The sequence below is a fragment of the Orcinus orca genome, chromosome 16, assembly GCF_937001465.1.
Source record: "Orcinus orca chromosome 16, mOrcOrc1.1, whole genome shotgun sequence".
NCBI lineage: Eukaryota > Metazoa > Chordata > Mammalia > Artiodactyla > Delphinidae > Orcinus > Orcinus orca.
The window spans coordinates 21,797,440-21,816,725 of NC_064574.1; the positions used below are offsets into that span (position 1 = coordinate 21,797,440).

At 36.8% G+C, this 19,286-nt stretch overlaps 1 protein-coding gene across 4 annotated transcripts in view; it reads right to left on the minus strand.

Annotated features, from left to right (window-relative positions):
- RALGAPB (Ral GTPase activating protein non-catalytic subunit beta) overlaps positions 1-19,286 on the minus strand; it is a 100,331-nt gene that overhangs the window by 55,419 nt on the left and 25,626 nt on the right. For all 4 annotated transcript variants that reach the window (XM_049699169.1, XM_049699168.1, XM_012534095.3 and 1 more), the window contains exons 4-7: positions 13,853-14,016; positions 12,129-12,315; positions 9,140-9,271; positions 598-776 (exon numbers count right to left, since the gene is read on the minus strand). In XM_049699169.1, the coding sequence (XP_049555126.1) occupies positions 598-776; positions 9,140-9,271; positions 12,129-12,315; positions 13,853-14,016 (662 nt within the window). The remainder of the gene's footprint in view (positions 1-597; positions 777-9,139; positions 9,272-12,128; positions 12,316-13,852; positions 14,017-19,286) is intronic.

Here is a 19,286-nt window from a genome sequence, read left to right on the forward strand (position 1 = left end):
AGCCCTGTATACAGCTTAGCCCTGCGTTTAACACGTGTGAAAGTAAACTACCTTGTTTAAACCACTAGTACTTTTGGCTAGGTGGCAGCCAAAGCTAACTGAACTAATATATTACCTCTGTAATACATTAATTGCACATGACAAAACATTTTTGAAAATGATAGGTATTAAATACCACTGCCTTTTAACAGATTAAAAAAATTCTGACTTTTCATGTGAAAAACAGTTTAAAACAATGGTTCACAAAAAGTATAAACTGCTTCCTAATGATTCACATAAGAATGACACCTAATGCATTTTAATCTGTATTTTCTTGGATTACTAGTGAGAATGAACACTTTTCTCTTTTGCAAATTATCTCCTCATAGTCTTTGTCCATTTATCTACCAGGTCTTATTCTTTTCCTTTGCATTATTTGATCTATTTATATAATAATAACAAAAACCCTCTAGCTATCACATTTGTTGCAAATAATTTTTCCCAGTTTATTATTTGTAATCAACTCTGATCATCTTTTGCTTTCGGCTGTCCACAAAAGTTTCTAAAACTAGACTCTAAAGTTATCTTCAAACATCTAGCAACATACACAAAATTCACCTAAGAATGCATCCACCAGACAGCTGATTCCACGCATGGCACGAAAAAATATTTGAGGCAGATGTTTAAGGCAGGGATACTGATTCAATTCCTGCGGCATTCCGCTCACATTTAAGAACTGTTCCTGAAATTTGGGAGTAGAGCTTACAATGGCTGGGTTACTCAAATCCACGGGATTACTATCAAAAGAGAGAGCAAGAATTAATTATACATTTAGAAATCTCTTTAGCAATAAAATGCATGCAATCTAATTTAAGAACAGGCCGTTTGTGTCTATTTCTTTGATTCAGAGAGGAGATTAATCTGTATTTAATAAGCTAGGGACTCAAACACCAACACTACTTTACAGAAGTGTGCTTACATGAACCCACTTTGCCTATTCAGAGAATGAGAATCAAAATAAGACTAGTTTTTAATTTTTTTAACATATACATGGATATTTTGTAATATGTTTGGAATTAAGCAATGGAATGGTAAAACTATAAATAAATCAACAAGAAACCCAAGGAGAAAATCTTACTTTAATATTAACATTTCCAATTTTTTAAAAACTATGTGAAAATTGGGATTAGTGTTTGTGTTCACGTGCACATACTAAAGCCATACATTTCAATGTATTTATTTTTTTTCTGTTCCATATTTTTTTAATTAATTTATTTTAACACCTTTATTGGAGTATAATTGCTTTACAATGTTGTGTTAGTTTCTGCTGTACAACAAACTGAATCAGCTATATGTACACATACATCCCCATATCCCCTCCCTCTTGTGACTCCCTCCCACCCTCCCTATCCCATGCCTCTAGGTGGTTACAAAACACCAAGCTGATCTCCCTGTGCTATGCAGCTGCTTCCCACTAGCTAGCTATTTTACATTTGGTAGTGTATGTATGTCCATGCTACTCTCTCACTTTGTCCCAGCTTACCCCTCCCTCCCCACCCCCGTGTCCTCAACTCCATTCTCTATGTCTGCGTCTTTATTCCTGTCCTGCCCCTAGCTTCCTCATATCCATTTTTTTTATTCCAAATATATGTGTCAGCATATGGTATTTATTTTCCTCCTTCTGATTTAATTCATTCACTCTGTATTACAGACTCTAGGTCCATCAACCTCACTACAAATAACTCAATTTCGTTTCTTTTTATGGCTGTATATATGTGCCGCATCTTCTTTACCCATTCATCTGTCGATGGACACTTAGGTTGCTTCCATGTCCTGGCTATTGTAAATAGTGCTGCAATGAACATTGTGGGACATGGCTCTTTTTGAATTATGGTTTTCTCAGGGTATATGCCCAGTAGTGGGATTGCTGGATCGTATGGTAGTTCTATTTTTAGTTTTTTTAAGGAACCTCCATACTGTTCTCCATAGTGGCTGTATCAATTTACATTCCCAATAACAGTGCAAGGGGGTTCCCTTTTCTCCACACCCTCTCCAGCATTTATTGTTGGTAGATTTTTTGATGATGGCCATTCTGACCAGTGTGAAGTGATACCTCATTGTAGTTTTGACTTGCATTTCTCTAATGATTAGTGATATTGAGCATCCTTTCATGTGTTTGTTGACAATCTGTATATCTTCTTTGGAGAAATGTCTATTTAGATCTTCCACCCAGTTTTAGATTGGGTTGTTTGTTTTCTTGATATTGAGCTGCATAAACTGCTTGTATATTTTGGAGATTAATCCTTTGTCAGTTGCTTCGTTTGCAAATATTTTCTCCCATTCTGAGGGTTGTCTTTTCATCTTGTTTATGGTTTCCTTTGCTGTGCAAAAGCTTTTAAGTTTCATTAGGTCCCATTTGTTTATTTTTGGTTTTATTTCCATTTCTCCAGGAGGTGGATCAAAAAAGATCTTGCTGTGATTTATGTCATAGAGTGTTCTTCCTATGTTTCCCTCTAAGAGTTTTATAGTGTCTGGCCTTACATTTAAGTCTTTAATCCATTTTGAGTTTATTTTTGTGTATGGTGTTAGGAAGTGTTCTAATTTCATTCTTTTACATGTAGCTGTCCAGTTTTCCCAGTACCACTTGTTGAAGAGGCTGTCTTTTCTCCATTGTATATTCTTGCCTCCTTTATCAAAGATGAGGTGACCATATGTGTGTGGGTTTATCTCTGGGCTTTCTATCCTGTTCCAGTCATCTATACGTCTGTTTTTTGTGCCAGTACCATACTGTCCTGATTACTGTAGCTTCATAGTAGAGTCTGAAGTCAGGGAGCCTGATTCCTCCGGCTCCGTTTTTCTTTCTCAAGATGCTTTGGCTATTTGGGGTCTTTGTGTTTCCATACAATTTTCAAAACTTTTTGTTCTAGTTCTGTGAAAAATGCCATCGGTCATTTGATAAGTATTGCATTGAATCTGTAGATTGCTTTGGGTAGTACAGTCATTTTCACAATGTTGATTCTTCCAGTCCAAGAATATGGTATATCTCTCCACCTGTTTATATCGTCTTTAATTTCTTTCACCAGTGTCTTATAGTTTTCTGCATTCAGGTCTTTTGTCTCCTTAGGTAGGTTTATTCCTAAGTATTTTATTCTTTTTGTTGCAATGGTAAGTGGGAGTGTTTCCTTAACTTCTCTTTCAGATTTTTCATCATTAGTGTACAGGAATGCAAGAGGTTTCTGTGCATTAATTTTGCATCCTGCTACTTTACCAAATTCACTGATTAGCTCTAGTAGTTTTCTGGTAGCATCATTAGGTTTCTCTATGTATAGTATCATGTCATCTGCAAACAGTTACAGTTTTACTTCTTCTTTTCCGATTTGGATTCCTTTCTTTTTCTTCTCTGAATGCCATGGCTAAAACTTCCAAAACTATGTTGAACAACAGTGGTGAGAGTGGGCAACCTTGTCTTGTTCCTGATCTTACAGGAAATGGTTTTTCAGTTTTTCACCATTGAGAACGATGTTGGCTGTGGGTTTGTCATATAAGGCCTTTATCATGTTGAGGTAGGTTCCCTCTATGCCTGATTTCTGGAGAGTTTTTATCATAAATGGGTGTTGATTTTGTCGAAAGCTTTTTCTGCATCTGTTGAGATGATCATATGGTTTTTACCCTTCAATCTGTTAGTATGGTGTATCACACTGATTGATTTGCATATACTGAAGAATCCTTGCATTCCTGGGATAAACCCCACTTGATCATGGTGTATGATTCTTTTAATGTGCTGTTGGATTCTGTCTGCTAGTATTTTGTTGAGGATGTTTGCATCTATGTTCATCAGTAATACTGGCATGTAGTCTTCTTTTTTTGTGACATCTTTGGTTTTGGTATCAGGGTGATGGTGGCCTCATAGAATGAGTTTGGGAGCGCTCCTCCCTCTGCTATATTTTGGAAGAGTTTGAGAAGGATAGGTGTTAGCTCTTCTCTAAATGTTTGGTAGAATTTGCCTGTGAAGCCATCTGGTCCTGGGCTTTTGTTTGTTGAAAGATTTTTAATCACAGTTTCAATTTCAGTGCTTGTGATTGGTCTGTTTATATTTTCAACTTCTTCCTGGTTCAGTCTTGGAAGGTTGTGCTTTTCTAAGAATTTGTCCATTTCTTCCAGGTTGTCCATTTTATTGGCATACAGTTGCTTGTAGTAATCTCTCATGATCCTTTGTATTTCTGCAGTGTCAGTTGTTACTTCTCCTTTTTCGTTTCTAATTCTGTTGATTTGAGTCTTCTCCCTTTTTTTCTTGATGAGTCTGGCAGGTGGTTTATCAATTTTGTTTATCTTCTCAAAGAACCAGCTTTTTGTTTTACTGACCTTTGCTATTGTTTCCTTCATTTCTTTTTCATTTATTTCTGATCTGATGTTTATGATTTCTTTCCTTCTGCTAACTTTGGGGTTTATTTTGTTCTTCTTTCTCTAACTGCTTTAGGTGTAAGGTTAGGTTGTTTATTTGAGATTTGTCTTGTTTCTTGAGGTAGGACTGTATTGCTATAAACTTCCCTTTTAGAACTGCTTTTGCTGCATCCCATAGGTTTGGGGTCGTCGTGTTTTCATTGTCATTTGTTTCTAGGTATTTTTTGATTTCCTCTTTGATTTCTTCAGTGATATCTTGGTTATTTAGTAACGTATTGTTTAGCCTCCATGTGTTTGTAGTTTTTACAGTTTTTTTCCTGTAATTGATATCTAGTCTCATAGCATTGTGGTCAGAAAAGATACTTGACACAATTCCAATTTTCTTAAATTTACCAAGGCTTGATTTGTGACCCAAGATATGATCTATCCTGGAGAATGTTCTATGAGCACTTGAGAAGAAAGTGTATTCTGTTGTTTTTCGATGGAATGTCTCCAGCCAAGCTGGAGCCTGCTGGCCATTGGGTGGAGCTGGGTCTTAGCACTGAGATGGAGATCTCTGGGAGAGCTCTCTCCAACTGATATTACATGGGCCAGGAGGTCTCTGGTGGTCCAATGTCCTGGACTTGGCTTTCCCACCTTGGAGGCTCAGGCCTGACACCAGGCCGGAGCACCAAGACCCTGTCAGCCACACGGATGTCTGAAGTAAGGTCCTGGGGCAACACCCCAGCATGTGTGGCAGACGTGTAGGATAGGGCAGCAGACCCATTTCAATGTATTTAAAACAATGGGCTTGAGGTATATTTTATATGTAAATAATTTTAAACATTTCCATTAAAAAATAGATTTTGGCTTCCACTCAAAATAGTCTGCTTAACTGTCCATTAAACAGCCTTTCCAACCCAAAGTAATATTGTTAGTCAACCTACAGCCAGCACCTGGAAAGAACTTCCACTAGCTTCAAGACGAAAAGAACCAGGCTGAGAAACATAAATCAGTGGTTTATAGATGCCCTGGGCCTTTGAAACCTTTTTCCATCTACTCAGACTCTGAATTTCACATAACTGCAAGTGGGGACAGGGGCCTGTGTGTGCATGTATGGAAAAGGGGCTTCTAGTGTTAGTACACTGTATCCAAAGAACTGTGGTCCACTATGTGGCGTAGGGAAGATAAGAAGTCTCTAGAAGCAGCACCTACTGGGGAATTATAGTTCTCTGTTCAAAAATTAGAAAAATAAGCAGTAAGCTTGGAATGGACTACACCTCAGTCCAGCAGAGCTCTGCTAAATTCATATCTGTTTGATACCGAAAACTGGGGAGAAAGAAACAGGGGTGCAGGGGGAGCGTGCCGGAGAAAGAGAGCAGTGCATGTGCACAAGAGGAGCAAAAAAGCCAAGAGATAGACAATAGAGCAGCCTGTCCCAAGGCTGCCTTGATCCCTCCCTATCATGATTGAATGTTCACTGCTTCTTGGAGCCCAGTGAGACGGCTCTATCATCACACAATAACCCCTCTTTTTCACCTGCATTTGTTTAAGTAAGTTCCTATTCTGTATATAAAAAAAAACCCTGACTAAAATACTAAAATCTTTCAGCTCAAGAAGAAAGATAGAGCCTGAAGAGATCAATTAATAGTGAAGGAATAGGAAAAGATTATCCAAGAACTACAAACTCTTAAGGAATATATAACTTTCATGCAACAGAGCATAGAAAAAGATAGGTAGTTTCCTATTTAAGTTACCAAAATATAAATTAGTCAAAAAATAGAAACGGAGATAATTTGGGAAAACATTAAAATAGCATTCCATAACCAAGCAGAAGTTTTCTCTAAAGAATGAAGGATGATTCAATAGAACAGTATTCTATAACCAAGCAGAATTTTTCTCTAAACAATGAAGGATGATTCAGTATTGGGGAAAAATTAACATACTATCAATAGGTAAAAGAAGAAAAAACATTTAATTGCTTAAATGGATGCCAAAATATGATTTGAAAATAATGCAGTAGTATTTCTGATTTTACTTATATTTTTAAATTTAAAATTTTTTCATTGCTTAGGAAATCAGGAACAAAGAAAAGAATAACTATCTAATATCAACAACCAATATCCCACTCAAAATTTCACACAACAGAGGCATTCCAATGAAAATCAGAATGAAAGAAGGATGCTAAAACAGTATCATTTTAACTCAACAATGTTCTAGAAATTCTGCCTAATGTAGTAAAACACATACAAAAATAATTATAACAACAATGGCAACTTTTCAAGCATTAGATGTACTGTTTTACACACTTTTTCTTCAATACTTATAACAAAATGGATAGTATTATTATCCCCATTGTATAGATTAAAAAGAGACTGAGACTCAGAGAGACTAAACTGCTTGCTCAAGTTCACAAAGAAAAAAGTAGCAGAACATGAACTCATATACAGATCTTACTGCAATCAAAGCACTTATAATTAATTACCACAGATTCGAGTATGAATTACTAGAAAGGAGACATTTATTTGCAGATATGTATTCATTATATCTAGAAATTTAAAAAGAAATCAGTGAAATACTCAGAGCATTTTTAAATCCCAAGTATATAAAAAATATACAAAAATAAAATAAGTAAAACATTTTCTTTACAGCAGCAATAGCCACTTACAAGATTTAACAGTAGAAAAAAAGTTAGCCTTTCACAACATCAGCAATAAATACACAGGAATAATGGTAAAAAGAAAAAAATTATGCAGATCTCTGTGAAGAAAACTACAAAACATTTCTGCAAGATATTTAAGATTCTAGGGGCTTCCCTGGTGGTGCAGTGGTTAAGAACCTGCCTGCCAATGTAGGGGACATGGGTTCAATCCCTAGCCCAGGAAGATCCCACATGCTGCGGAGCAACTAAGCCCGTATGCCACAACTACTGAGCCTATGCTCTAAAGCCTGTGCTCTGTAACAAGAGAAGCCATGACAATGAGAAGCCTGCACACCGCAATGAAGGGTAGCCCCCACTTGCCTCAACTAGAGAAAGCCCATGCACAGCAACGAAGACCCAACACAACCTAAATTAATTAATTAATTAATTAATTAAGATTCTAAAAAAGAAAAATACCTACTCTTAGAAAAGCAAACACAATATATTAAGATGTCAGCTGTTCCTAAATATAAATACAAGCTTAATGCAATTCTCATCTTTGGCAGAGTCTGGTTAGATGTTCACTAGCTTCTCTTTTCCTCCTATGTTCTCTTGCAATTAAGTGTGGCATATGTTTGAGTTCCAGCCAATGGAATATGGGTAGCTGTGATTTACATCACAGTTCAGGAGCTGGTCCATGAAAACCTTCCACACAATTTTCCTTGCTCTCTCTCTTTTCCATCTTCTAGCCAGATACAGAGGCACCTGCCTACAAAGTTAAGGCCCTAATAAAGCCACATGTTGAAGATGGCAGAGACTCTGCCAGCCTGGGTCCCTGAACAACTACCTAAGCAGAGCTGCTCCTTACCCAAGACTTTATGAAACATACTGTACTAAGCCACTAAGATTTTCAGGTTCATCTGCTAAAGGAGGACATGTTCCTTACCCTAATTAACACACACTCCAAACCCCAAAAGGTTTTGTGAGGTTCTTCTGTTCACTTGTGTTTTGTAACATGTCAAATGGATTCTAAAATTCATCTAAAATGTTAAACAGGCAAAAAGAGATTTTTAAAAATATTCCAAGAAATGTTTTAGGGAAAAAGATATTAGTCCCACCAAATATCAATAACTATTATAAGATTAAAATAATTAAAAGTGTTAATCTCCTATAAGAATGAATTAAAGATCAATGGAATAATATGTGACCCAAAGACAAAATCCATATATATAAAAGAACTTAATGGCACAAAGGAAACAAAGTCAGAAGAAATCATAGGTGAATATCTATCTGATCAAAGAACAAAGGAAGACTTTCTAATCTTAAAGGAAACAGAAAATAATCACAGAAAAAGACAGATTTTAAAAAATAAACTAAAATCACCGAAAGATGAAAAACACACAATACAAACTGAAAAAAACATGATAGAAAACGGTTAAGATCCCTAACTTATAAACAGGTCATACAGAGTAATTTAGAATCACTAATACACAAATAGAAAAATGAGGCTCGTCAAACCAGAAAGAAAAGATATGCAAGGAAAAAGTTTACAAATCAAATAGTATACAACAGAACCAAAGTTCCACAGAGCACAAGGATGGGGCTAGTAGAGAGAAAGGTAGGAAGCAATGAAATTGAATTGAATAGAATTACTATAAAAAAAGAAAGAGCATGAAGTATTACTTTTAGCAATTTGTCCCTCTGTGAAATTCTGTGGTGTACCCTCAGTGAAATTTTAAACCACGCTACTAGAGGAGAGGTCCTGAGAGCCAGACTGACCAGTCAGTGCTGGTCATAGAGAGGAACAAGCTAGTCTCCAGTCCCCACAGAATGTGACAAAGTCCTGGGAGAGAGATCATCATCCAAGCTGCACCAACAGGCAAGAGAACAAATGCTGCACCTACTGCAGGGAACAAGCCTCTAGAGAGTGTGGCCCAAGAGCAGCTGAGGACAGCCTGACCCTGCTGGGACAGGGAGAGCAGGGGCACATGATGTAGATGTGTGTGTTGTCCAATTTGGCTCCATCTGATGACTGGGCTTAACAGCCACACTGTGAACTCTAACAAGGAGTTATAGCACCGTTCCTGTCCTAAGACACTCACTGCGTAAAGACCACATGAAATACAACAACAACAGTACCTTAACATGTGTAAAAAGCGAAACCATGTCTGTGCAACACACTCATTATCCATTTCAGGAGGGATCAGACTGGCATCTTCATCGGGAACTTTAAATGGAGGAAATGAAGGACCATATGTAAAGCGTAGCAATCTAGAAAATAAAAAAAATCATACCAGCAAGTTCATTTTGTAACAGAATGGAAAATACATTCAAACATTAAAATATACTAAGAGAAATATGATAAGAGAAAATAGATGAAACTTGTATTATACCTCACTGAAGTGAATAAAATAAATGAAAACCCTTGTTTATAAAATAGATAAACTGGAAGAGGATTTCCAGTTTTATAAAGGATTTTTTAAAACATGTATTTCTATTTTTAAATAATTAATGTTATTTATAATTTAGTTCATATATTTTTAAGTTATATAATTTATAAATTTATTTTATTTACTTATAAAACTTCTTTATCATTTTATAAATTTATGTATTTAACTGTAATTTTATTTTACTTATATGATTTTATTATAATTATCAAATAAGTGATTTTATAAATTAAATATTATATCTCATAAATTTTATAATACATCTTGTATATAACATAATATGTATAACATGTAACATACAATGGTGTATATAATAATTATACATAATATAATTTTATAATATATACTATAACATAAATTACAAATCAAATATTACTTTATAAAATTAAAAATTACCTAAAAGTTTACTTTAAAATTGCAAATAACAAATCATATAATACACAATTATGCTTATGTTGATTATATAATTAGTCATGTAATATAAATAATAAATTCTTTAAATTATTTTTAAAAGATTCATTGCACTGCAAATGCCTTCAACACAACTAAGCTATAATCTATTCATAATAACTGCTATATAACTTTAAATGAAGTTTAGAATTTATGGTGTGTGCGCCATAAAATGAATTTGACAATTCAATTACTTAACTAAATATTAATATTCCAAATGTATTAAAACTGTTCAAAGCCCTTTGACCCAATTATTAACCTATTATAATTAGAATAGATTATAATCTATTATATTATAGTTATATAATCTAAAGATTATGTCTTAATAAAATAACCAGAATATACACAAAGACTATGTATAAAGTACTCACATATCAACAATATTTTTAAAACACAGGGAAAAACTTAAATATCAAAACAGCAGGGAAATTATTAAATGAATTATAATTCCATTTATAAAATGAAAAACTATAAAGCCATTAAAAAATGATCTTGAGATCTATTTAAGAAGAAAAAAGGTACATGTAATTACTGGGACAAGAATCAGACAACAAATAAAAAAAGCAGATAATACTATATCAAATAATCTCAAATTTATTTTTTAAAAAAGAGAAAACAGGAAAAATACATTCAAACTTTGGTTATTTGTAAGTGATGGATATTTCCTCCTACATCTTCCAAATTTTCTATTATAAGCATGTATTGCTTTTATAATCAAGATAAAATGATATATTATTTAAAAATAGATTCATAATATTGACATTCACAAAGATATACCAGAATCAATAGAATACTCCAAACCTTCATCTTAGTTTAAACGATGATAAAGAGATAAACATTTATTAACTCTCAAAATGACCAGTCTACCTTCTGATACATGATACCACCTACGAATGATCTGTTCTCACCTCCACCACTACCCCACCCCCAATCAAATCTGAATCAGATCAAGTCTCTAGATCTAACCACCAGTCGACAGGAAATACAGGGGACAGAGGAACATGCTAATTAACACAACTAGGACATAATCAGAAAAATCCAAAATGTGAAGCATTCTATAAGACAAACAATCCAGTTCAACAAAAAAACTGCAAGGAAATAAAAATGAGAGAACAGTAACCTACAGTTTAAAATAGGCTTAAGAAACATGTCAACTAAATACAACGTCCAAACCTTGTTTGTGTTCTGATTCAATGGAATCAACTATAAAAAAAATTGAGACATTCAGGGACATCTGAACACTCAACAGCTAACCAATATTAACAAACTATTAACATTTTGTTTAGGTGTGATAAATGGTATTGTGATTATGTTTAAAAAAGAATGCTCAGGGCTTCCCTGGTGGCGCAGTGGTTAAGAATCCACCTGCCAATGCAGGGGACAGGGGTTCGAGCCCTGGTCCGGGAAGATCCCACATGCCACAGAGCAACTAACCCCGTGCGCCACAACTACTGAGCCTGCGCTCTAGAGCCCGCGTGCCACGAGCCCTTGCTCCGCAACAAGAGAAGCCACCGCAATGAGAAGCCTGTGCACCTCATCGAAGAGTGGCTCCCACTCGCTGCAACTAGAGAAAGCCTGCACGCAACGAAGACCCAACACAGCCAAAAATAAATAAGTAAATAAATTAAAAAAAAAAGAATGCTCAACTTTTAGAGTCATATTAAAAGAAATGAAAAAAACAAGTCTGAAAAAAATGAAGCCTAACAGTTTACTCACAGAATAGTGATGGCATTATATATAAATGGTAAAAAAAAAAAAAAAAGTTAAATTATTATAATAAAATACTGCCTACTTTGGTTACACAGGAGAACATTATAGTATGCTCCTATTTCTGTAAAATTATGTATAAACATATATAATAAGACTTCTGGTGAACGTAACTCTTTCTGTTATACCTTTCTTTGGTTTGTTTTTTAAAAATAATGATCATGAATATTTTAATAATCAGAATAAGAGTGGGATTTTGGGGGTGGGAGTGGTAGGGCTCAGAATTTATCTGCCTCTCCAAAACCTGCTTAATCTAAAATGTTTTAGATTAGACAGGCACTAGCCAAACTGACACATCTATTTTAAAAAAGTGGTTTGATTCTCTATCTAAAGTACAGTAATGAGAGACACAGAATAGAGACTTTTTACCATGTACTCTGTGAATCCCAGAAAGACACAGAACTAGGGGAAAGCTACCCAAGGTCAGACGGATGAAGGAAGGCAAGTGGATGATGATAACTTACCTTGAAGTGAGCGCACAGATGACCTTGCTCCACTGCTCCACCACTGCTGGGTGGTGCCTCCAGTTAGCCACCATCTCCTTGGCTGTTTTCCAGTAAGGAGGTGTTGGGAAGCACCGAGTACAAGCTAGTAACCAAACCTCAAAGAGAACACCAATCAACTTCTCTGCTAGATTCTCAGCAATGCCACCTTACCAACAAAAAGAAAACATCTTTGGCATACTTATTTGTAAAGCAGAATCTTTAATTCACTGACTTGGGAGAACTGGTCAAAAAAATTAAAATAACTGCAATGTTAAGTTTTGACTTTCAAATAATCACTTAACAGAGAGAGCAAAAAACTATTCTTAGAAGCTCCTATGAAGGAAATCATGGATATATCAACCCATTATCACTTTGAAAGTTTTCAAGTGGCCCTGCTCGGTTCGTATTGCAGATCTTAATCTTCCAGCAGTGGGACAAGGAGTACAGAGGGAAGAAAAGAAAGGATGAGTGTCTATAATGAACGACTGCTATGAGTCAGTTTCTGTGCACACAGCTCATACACATTAATTCTGCAGGATAGGTATTTATAATCTCTAACCAATTATCGATTATACCCATTTTGAAGATGAGAAAACAGGTTCAGGAAATTTAAGTAACTTGCCTAAGTTCACACAGCCAATAAGTAAAGGAATCAGAACAAATACCCAAGACTTTTTACCTCTGAACTTTGCTATAAAATCCTTCAGGTGTTTGAAAGCGACCCTTCAAGGGAGAGGGAGACAAAGAAGGGAGCCGAACGACTGGTACTGGGCAGGACAGAGCCTCAACCATGAAAACAGAGCGGCTCCTCTGTTCCAAGCCCTGGAACTAGGAAGAACAGCAGTGGTCTGTACTCTGCATAGCTCCAAAAGACAAACTTGGGACGAGAAGGAAAAGTTCTAAGGATTCCTATTTCAAATGGGCAAAAATGAAGTTTCAACAATAATAAGCCCCAGAAGTGGATGGATTGTGTAGCAGAGAGACACACTATCTGTGTCTGGCCAGCTATCATCAATACCAGACAGAGTATTCCTATTATGGGGTCCCTTGCAACACTAAAATTCTAGGGTTTTTTTAAGATATCTTCCTGGACACTGCATTTGTGTGAGAGCACAAGCACACTCACATGTGTTAGCAAAGGGACTACACAGATGAATAAGCAATAAGGGAACTTGGAACTAGAATATCAACTTATTGTCTGTGTATACTGTGCATACAAAGCAGGATGTCTAAAATACACTCTATAGTCTTATAAAATTGGAGGCTTTTTAATGGCTAGGCAATGAATGACATACTGTCATACTTCCAAATAGAACACTTTAAGATTCTGTAGGGTTCATTTGCTAAACAAAATATCTTCTAGCTATCAAGTTTTCAGAGTCTACCTGGATAACTACTTTGTAATCAGGTACATGAGTTGTTTCGTATATAGGCTCTATCCTAATATACTGAACAAGCTACTGTTACTGTCATTATCAAACATGCACTAATTCACTGAGCCCCTCACTATATTAGCAAAATCATCACTGAAGGTAACATAACTTTCCATTGTGCCTTTGAGGGTTTTCCATTCTAAGAACTGTTCATCTTGGTTTGTCAACTGTAGTGCCAAAATTTAAATCCCCACAGAGTCTACTACTCATTGAGTCTAAAAGTAAACAGCATTTGGAGCTCAGAAATAAATTAGAAAAAAATTAACAAACCTTGAACAGTTGGTGGTGCTAAAAGTATGTCATTAATCTGCAGAAGAAACAACAGTAAGACTTCCCAGGTTTCTCGGGCCATAATGGATGACTCACGGGCCAGTTTCTGAATGGCTCTCAGGACCTGTAAGCATAGTCGGATCTGACTGGAGCCCTGTTCCTGTCTGAAGAAGACAAACAGACATCACTGACAAGCCTTGAGGAGAGAATGCAACAGTTACGGACAGGCGACTTTTGGACACAGCAAGCAATGATCCAATGATACTCCCTAACGGCGTCAGCAGACAGAATTAGGTGCACCCTCTTCAGTTCAAAGCTACTTCCTCGTCATACAGTTTGGCCCTCTGGGATCTCAGCCTACCACTCTTAAAAAGCCTGAAGAGCTCCTGTGGAGATAGAGGATAATAGAAAGTAAACTTCACCTCTAGATTTTTAGAGGATAATAGAAAGTAAACTTCACCTCTAGATTTTTAGAGGATAATAGAAAGTAAACTTCACCTCAAGATTTTCTAAGTGTGAAATGTGCCTGGCGCATACAACAGATACTCAATAGGTTTCTGCTGAATGAATGAGTAAATACCCACAGCCACTTCCACTGCTCACACAGCAGAATGGCCTTTGTATTCTTCTAAAAAATTTTAAACACACATTTACAAGAATTCTGCACGTGATTTCATAGTGCTCACAAGTCCCTCTGAAGCTAATGTCTGCTAGAGAAGAGCCTACAGAATGGAATATCCTAACAGATCCCCAAAACTGATGAGATATAGAGGCAATTGCCTCAGAAATGAGCACCTGCTACTGCTGCTCTACAAAAAAAAAGGCAACATAACCCAAGATGGGGGCTCCAAAGGTACCCAAGATACTCCCAAAGAACAGTTTTATAACGCTTTTTAGTCCACAGGACCATTTTTCTCCAACAGAATTAGATCAATATATCAGGCCCAAGCTCCAGCCCTTATCCCCACTGTCCAAAGTGGATCACCTTGAGAATTTCAAGAATCGTAGTAAACCCACTGCACCAGCAAATGCTGAACTGCCCTCCGGAGTTCTCATGTGAAACCCAAGACAAGTAACTAATACTACTGAAATAAATCTTGAGGCCAAGTTTCTATATATTATGACTCATGTTACAAATTCATAAAACATGTCTGAATGAGAGTAGGGAATCGCAGAGCTGCCTCAAGAAATCCAGAAATTGAAGTGAGTGCCCTTAGAACTCCCATCACAACCTTAGAATAAAGATTCTCAGATTCTGGGCCATGACCCAGAAAACCAGAAACTTACACTGGAGTTGCAAAAAAATGACAACCTTAAGTTTTCCCTAAAGAAGTCAGATCTAAAGTAAAATGATGAGACATTCACTTAGGAAAAGCCAAGAGTCCCCAAGAGCAGGAAGATGTCCCATGTTCAGTTTGATGTGAATCCAGTCCATGGGAAGCCATGAGGCTCAAGTTTGTGTCTGTTGCTCTGGCTACTTACTAAAAAGTAAGAAATACGTAACAGCCCCAAACCTCATGTAGCCATGTAAGAGGGAACCGAGAATAAGAAATAAAAATACCACTATCAGTCCTGGGGATGACACTCTTGCAAGATAGCAATGACATTAGAAGCCTCCCAAATGGTAACCCAGGCCTACCCACCCTTTCTAGGTACCACCTGCCCAGTGGCAGAAAAGGAAACATCTGCTCCTTAGGTACTGTAGCCTCACTCAGACAGCCTAAATTTAAGAGCAGTGTCCAAGTTTCTACAGCTAAGAGAAACAAGGTAATCTTTACTGAAAAATAAACAGAAAGGTCTAAACACCAAAAATATTCCTTTCCCCTTAATATTTTCAAAAGCAACTTGTGAACTTCAGAAAACTGTTCTAGAACATGGGGTGGTGAATTATGTATGGCCAATGGGTCAAATCTGGCCTGATATCTGTTTTTGTAAATAAAGTTTTATTGGAACACAACCATGCTCATTTATTTATATATCATCTATGGCTGCTTCCCTACACCAGCAGAGTTGAATAGTTGTGACAGACACCGTATGGCCCACAAAGGCTAAAATATTTACTATATGACTCTTCACAAAAAGTTTGCCAACCACTGCTTTAGAAGAACATCACATTTTCTAAAGAAGTTTATTTGAGCAATGAAGACACTAATCAATTTTAAATGATGGGTCACTCTTCACTCAATTATGCAAAAAAAAAAAACTGATAGGCAAAAAGAGAAAGGCTACATCCACTCTGACTTAATCTGTAGCGAAGTAGTAGAGGCTGTTTCCTCTATTCTGAGTGTTAGTTTTCATAAAAACAACTAACTAAGTAAACTTGATGACAATTTTATGAACTATCTGAATTTAAAAAAAATGAAACTTCCAGTAATAGGAGATGAGATCATAACTCCCAATATTTAGCACTGAAAATATTCAGCTCCCTAAGACATTACTGGCCATGAGAACTCTAATGCTCAGTTCAGCACCCACTCAGAAGTATGCACACACACACACTTTTGAGAAAATAAGCTAACTACCAAACAGTAAGATGAACAATTTATAAGGTAGTCATGTTTCTCAAAAGAGAAAAGCCAAAGCAAAAGCCTAATTAACTCAAATGTCATTGATTTTTCTCATCAATACAAACTGAGCACTGAGAGTTGGTAAGAGTACAAAGAGGAAAGAAACACAGTGACAGTACTATCCATGAGACTGTCCCACGCACTAAGAAAAAACCTAGTAAATTAGTCTCCTAAATGGGATGACAAGAAAGCATTAAAAGTATTACATCATTTTAGAAGAACCCGCTTAGCCACAAACAATATGTCACTTACTTCCCATCATTTCCTGTTATAATTCTATTTGAAATCAATAAATATAAGCAACCAGCATTTTATTCACCCTAATGTAATACCAGTACTGCTCTAGGTGCTGTGGAAGTCCAAACTATATACAACCTAGTTCCTACCCTCAAGTTGGTTAGATGGGGAAATGAGACATACACATTTTAAAAGATAAGCAATAAAACTGGAGAGATACAAGAAGTACACAGGAAGTACCCTACAGGCTCAAAGAAGGTGTGATCACTATGGGCCTGGATGATCAGGTAAGGCTGAATTTAAGATGAACCATCAAGAGAGAGATGTGGACAACTAGGACACATCTAGGACAGGGAGAGGAGGATGAGGATGGAAAAAGAGTAGGTAATGATGGAGAAGATCTTTAAGGAGTCTTGGGAGAATGTTTAATTTATGAGTCTGACCAAAGAGCACGGCTCACGCAGAATTAGCAGCAGCTAATCTGGTTAGGGGCCAGATTACAGCAGGCATTTCACACAAGATAAGGAGTTTACAGGCATACCTCACTGTATTGAACTTCATTCTGTTGCACTTCACAGATATTGCAGTTTTTTTACAAACTGAAGACTTGTGGCAATCCTGCATTGATTGAGCAAGTCTATCGGCACCATTTTTCCAACTGCATTTGCTCACTTTGTGTCTCTGTGGCACATTTTGGTAATTCTCGCAATATTTTCATTATTATATCTGTTATGGTGATTGTAATTGTTTTGGGGCACTACAAACCACGCCCATATAAGACAGCGAACTTAACTGATAAATGTTGTGTGTGTTCTGACTGCTCCACCAACCGGCCATTTTCCTGCTCTCTCTCTCCCCTCAGGCCTCCCTATTCCCTGAGAGATAGCAATATTAAAATTAGGCCATTTAATAACCCTACAGTGGCCTCTAAGTGTTCAAGTGAAAGGAAGAATCATGTCTCTCACTTTAAATCAAAAGCTAGAAACAACAAGGACCTACCTTATAGCACAGGGAACCATATTCAGTACCCTGTAATAACCTATAATGGAAAAGAATCTGAAAAAGAATATACATATGTGTGTGTTTATATATGTATGCGTGTATATATACATATATATATATATACATATATATATATATATATATATATATATATACACAAAAAACTGAATCACTGCTGTACACCAGAATCTAACACAACATTGTAAAAAGGTAGAAATGATTAAGCTTAGTGAGGAAGGCAAGTCAAAAGCCAAGACAGGCTGGAAGCTAGGCCTCTTGCACCAATTAGCCAAATTGTGAATGCAAACGAAAAGTTCTTGAAGGATATCAAAAGTGCTACTCCAGTGAACACACAAATGATACGAAGAGAAACAGGCTTACTACTGATATGAAGAAAGTTTTAGTGTCTGGATAGAAGATCAAACCAGCCACAACACTGCCTTAAGCCAAAGCCTAATCCAGAGCAAGCCCCTAACTCTCTTCAGTTCTATGAAGGCTGAGAGCAGTGAGGAAGCTGCAGAAGGAAAGTGTGAAGCCAGCAGAGGCTGGTTCATGAAGTTTAAGGAAATGCCTCCATTTAAAAGAAAAAAAAAGTGCAAGATGAAGCGGCAACTGCTAATGTAAAAGCTGTAGCAAGTTATCCAGAAGATCTAGCCAAGATAATTAGAGTGGCCACACTAAACAACAGATTTTCAATGGAGACAAAACAGCCTACAGCCTTCTATTGGAAGAAGATGCCATCTAGGACTTTCATAGCTAGAGAGAAGTCAACTCCTGGCTTCAAAGCTTCAAAGGTCAAGCTGACTCTCTGGTTAGGGGCTAATGCAGCTGGTGACTTCAAGTTGAAGCCAATGCTCATTCACCATTCTGAAAATCCTAGGGCCCCTAAAAATTATGCTAAATCTACTCTGCCTGTGCCATATAAATGAAATAAAGCCTGGATGCCAGCACATCTGTTTACAACATTTTAAGCCCACTGGTGAGACCTACTGCTCAGAAGAAAAGATGCCTTTCAAAATATTACTGCTCATTAACAATGCACCTGGGTCACCAAGAGCTCTAATGGATGTGGACAAAGAATGTCTCCTGCCATTTCAGTAAACAAACAATATTGTGGCCATAAAGCCATCAGCCACTGCAGCTGCCCCCCCACCCCCATGGTGCACCCTGAGGGGACTTCAGGACAGAGAGAAAGAAAATAGTGGCCCTAGGTAGTTAAGATGCATACCAAAGGAATAATTTCAATGAACCCAAACTCTTGCAGCTTCCCATACACAGAAAGGCACTAAAATCATTAACTTGAGATGTCTGTTTTTTGATTAGCAGTAATCTTTTGATGTTCCACTACACAGTTTTGTTTTTTTCCCAGCAAAACTCCTATACATCCTCGCTCCTCCCTTACCTCTCTGGAACAGCCCCTCAGAACTGAGAAACAGTATCCAGGCTATAGTCTTCAGTAAGTCCACCGAATAAAACATAATTCTCAACTTTTCGACTGTGCATTTTTTTCAGTCAACACTGAGATGTACAAGATTAATGTTTGCCTGCTAACCCAAAATCCATTCTGCTGCCCACGGATCAAGGAGCAATTCCGACTTTCAAGTTTTATTATTTAAGAAATACATTTC